The sequence below is a fragment of the Apis dorsata genome, unplaced genomic scaffold (genome assembly GCF_000469605.1).
Source record: "Apis dorsata unplaced genomic scaffold, Apis dorsata 1.3 scaffold_165, whole genome shotgun sequence".
Lineage (NCBI taxonomy): Eukaryota > Metazoa > Arthropoda > Insecta > Hymenoptera > Apidae > Apis > Apis dorsata.
In genome coordinates this window covers 1,151,029-1,155,277 of record NW_006263454.1, presented here as the reverse complement: position 1 = coordinate 1,155,277, position 4,249 = coordinate 1,151,029, and the positions used below count along the sequence as shown (strand labels likewise).

At 27.9% G+C, this 4,249-nt stretch overlaps 1 protein-coding gene and 1 long non-coding RNA gene across 2 annotated transcripts in view; one reads left to right on the top strand and one right to left on the bottom strand.

Moving 5' to 3' along the window:
* The first annotated feature begins 742 nt into the window (after positions 1 to 742).
* LOC116185369 lies at positions 743 to 2,382 on the top strand. The gene is made up of 2 exons (XR_004150211.1): positions 743 to 1,236; positions 1,520 to 2,382. It is a non-coding gene; the product is annotated as an uncharacterized LOC116185369 (long non-coding RNA).
* Positions 2,383 to 3,411: 1,029 nt separating this feature from the next.
* Positions 3,412 to 4,249, bottom strand: part of LOC102681367 (sex peptide receptor) — a 15,496-nt gene continuing 14,658 nt past the window's right edge. The window contains exon 4 of the mRNA XM_006613964.2: positions 3,412 to 4,239. Coding sequence (XP_006614027.1) covers positions 3,831 to 4,239 — 409 coding nt within the window. The 3' untranslated portion in view covers positions 3,412 to 3,830. The remainder of the gene's footprint in view (positions 4,240 to 4,249) is intronic.

The window sequence follows — 4,249 nt, the reverse complement described above, 5'->3', positions numbered from 1 at the left end:
TGAACTTGAGTATCGTTTCGAAGTGAACAAATGATGTAGAGTGAAAGAATGATGTAAAGTAATGGTGTAGAATGGAAAGAAGTTTTTAGAACTATGAATAACACGTGTACTGAACCGTAATTGAGAATTTCACATGGCAAAAGTACTTTTGTACTTCAGAATAATTGACGATTTTATTTTCATTTTTTTTTACATCATCATTTAGAAGCTGAAAAAAAGATTACATCTGTTTTCTTACATGATTTATTTTTTTATCGGGACCAATCGTGTTTAGAAAATCATATTTTAAGCAATATTTGAGAATCTCTGATGAAAAATTAAAATTAAAATAATATTGAATAATATTATTAAATTATTTAATTATTATAATTATTTAATAATATTAAATAATATTGAATTTTACTTTAGAATTTTAATTTAGAATATTTATAGTTTGAATGATATTAATTTTCAATATGTAAATAAATTCAAATTTTAGATGAAATTATACGAAATATAAATAAAAATAATTTTCAATCGGGGAAATATCAATTTACAAGAAATATTAAACATAATTAAAGAAATTAATAAATCCTATAGCTAAAATATTGTTAATCGAATATAAATATAAGAGAATAATTGAAAGAAACGAAGAAGAAATTATGAAAAAAATAGAAAGATAACAAAATTTTTTTACGAATTGTTTCAACATCAGCCTTTTCAAAAATGAAATTTCTATTCAATTTATTTTAAAAATGTATTTGAGACGAAAAAAAAAAAAGAATAAATCTCACATTTTGCGTTCTAAAAAATTTCAATCATATTCGAAACATCCTTTTTGTTGATATACGGAATAAAATGAACTGAAAAATCAGAATATATTATTTTTGAAAAAATATAATTCTTAGAAATATTAATTTTCTCGTACGTTCTCGACGAAAATTTTCACGGAAAAATTCAGGATTGAATTCGGTTATTATCGTTATGAAAGAAAATAATTTTGATTAATAAAATTAAAATGCAAATTGTCAAATTTGATGGAAGTAAAATCTCTCATGAATTTGTGAATCTTTCCGTTTTAATACAGTGATTCATTAATATTTTGAATATTCATATCAAATCCAAACGTACTCAAATTATTCTCAAATTATATTATTTTTTAAAATTACTTTTTCAAAGTAATTTTATTTATTCAAATTTTTATTCAAAATTATTTGAATAATACAAATATTTCACGCAAAGTGTTTTATGTGAAAGGTAAATATATTTGCAATTAAATTTATTTGTTCTAGTCGAAACATGGTATTTGTTATTTGTTAAATTATTCTTACATAATTATTATTGTATTTATAATTATTTATAATTATTTTAAATGTTATTAATTTTTCAAATAATTATATTATTAAATAATTCAATTTATTATCATTGTAATAAATCATCATCATTATTTAAATTATTTTAATTGATCATACAAAGAATATGACGTTAATTGAAATACAATTAATAATTACAAATTATTATTTTTTAATTTAATTTATAGATAAATTTCGTCCAAATCTAATTTATATTCAGGAGGATAGATCGATAATTTACATAATTGTATACCTTCGTGCATGAATGTAATATGGTTTCCACTATGATTTTGATTATACCAGTTGCTACATTCTGAACATGACACGCGATACGTATATATGACAAGTGGGTGTAAAATAGATTTAACATTTGATTACGTACTTTCAAATGATTAATCGTTCAGGTGTCACGAATGATCAACAAATTCGATTCTCTTTGATCCACCGATTAGAATTTTTTCTCGTTGTTTTCGAGATCGTGTAATAGGAGATCGTTTATGGTATGACAATTGTTTGATCGAACAATTTTCAGACTAGAATATAGAACATGTAGACCGATAAGAAATTTTTAGCGACACAAAGATATTTACGATATTTTCTCTTAGCCGAGATATTTTCATTATATCTCGTATTCTTTAAAGATAGAGATTTCAAAGAGAAAATTCCCGATAAATCTCGATATTAACTCGGCCAACGAGGATGTTTAAAGATTAAAAACAATAGAAAATTCATTTTATGAAAAGAAACATATCCAAGTGACTCCTATTTTATTATTTGTTTCACATGTAGTATAGAATCTAACAAAAATATATAATATACCATATATATATTCAATTTTAATGGATTATTTGGATTATATTTGCTGTACTCGATATTCACCTGTTATATCACGAAATTGGAAAAGGGATACAATGAAAAAAGTAAAACGATTAATACAGAAACGTTTATTTATAATCTATAAATAATTTCTCGTTTACAAACGAGGAAAGGATAGATTTTCAGCCGGGCTCAATAGCTAAAAATCCATCGGTCCTCTTTTTCTCATACAAAAAAAATCATACGAGAAGAAACAATTATCAATTTTTCTCGATGACGTATTTACAAATTTCATATACATTTGAACGCTATATAAATAATAATGGCCTTAACATTAATATTATTGTTATACTTATTTACGAATAATTATATTACTTGCGAATATATTTGAACATCGGTGTACATCTTACTTGCATATATATATATATGCAACTCGTAATGATCATTCGTTGTCGAGTGTCCATCATTAACGCAACATCGTTTCCTTTCCTATCACGATGCATAATTTATTGAACGAAGCTCTCAAACGTAAAACGTTCCGATATTTGTTTTACAAATGAGCTTATATAATATCTCAGTGATATCTAAATTTACACGAAAATACGTCACGCAATAGTCTGTATTAATAAATTACACGAATATTATTGACACGAATAATAAAACGAAAGCAAGAGAGAAATAAATGTTGATAAATCTCGTCGTGCATTTACTCTTCATATTTGCTCTCTATTTCGTTTCGTTCTTTAACGATTATTATATCAATATCATTAATATTAATTTTAATAATTAACATTCGCGCGATCGTTTTCCACAATATTAACAATTATGGTATTATTTTTGATGATTGACAAAAAGTAAAGAAGAAAAATATCGAAAAATAATAATTCCAATATTGAATCCGCTACAGAATTTTCGATTAAACTTGAACACGGATCAAGTTTATGTTTCCCTTAGTTCAATACGAGATCAAGTTTATCTTTTTTAACAGACCTGTCAGTCCCAGTAATAGCTCGAAACTTAAAGGAAAGTTCAATTGATTGTGAAATTCTCTAAAGGCAGGGTTCAAACTTTCAGCATTTGTTTTTAGGTAGAACAAATTCTATTATTCGTTGCCCCATTGAAGTCCAACCTCCTGTTTCACCTATTTTATTTTCTCTCCACGTCTATTAAGAACATCTCGTTTTTCAATAAAAAAAACATGTATTTTTACGTGCGTTTTATATACATATATAAATTACTAAATTTAATTGTATTTGAGAAACACGATAAAATGAAACGCGAAGATTAATATAATTCGATATTTTTCGTTATTATCCTTCTTTACGCATTTGCAAAAATTACGTGATTTCGATAATATCAAGCAACAAGGTGGAGTTCGAAACGGCAAATCAATCAATTCGATCTTCCTCTTAGAGGTGAGATATTAAAAATTTACTATATTATGAACACCATTCGAGGTGAATCACATTATACGCGAAGAAAAAATTTATACTCCACCCTATTATCTATCGTGTATGATGCAGATTTACATTTCCATCTCCATCATTCTCTATTACGTAATATACGCTACCGTAACGCCATAATACCAATTTCCAAGGATAAGATTAAAAATTACGGAAGAGAGATATAACACTACTCTAAATATCTCTAAAGACGCGTGGTCTCTAGACCTTTCAGCCTGCATCATACATAAGTGCTTTGCACGTCCGTTTGTTGCGTGGCAGGTTGCCATTTCTTCATGATCCTCGGTTTGAACAGCTGGCCGAAAGTGGTACGGAATTGCCTGGACATGGAGCAATAGAGGATGAAATTGATGGCGCCATTTAACAAGGCGAGGATGTCCATCACCTCGCCGAAATTATGGTAGCAATTACGGAAGAAGCAATCGCCTAGAACACCTGATAGAAGGCCCAGAATACCCTGAGGTATCTCCGTGACCAGGAATAGAAGTAACACGGCGACGAGCATCTTTGTCGTCCTATCCGCTCTCCTCTCGGATTTGCTCGGCCTTTTTGGGATCAAACCGTTACCCATTACAGCGATGTTTTTGCATTGGTTGTAACTCTTCAAAGCCTGCTTCCTCCCTTTCGCTCTGGAACATG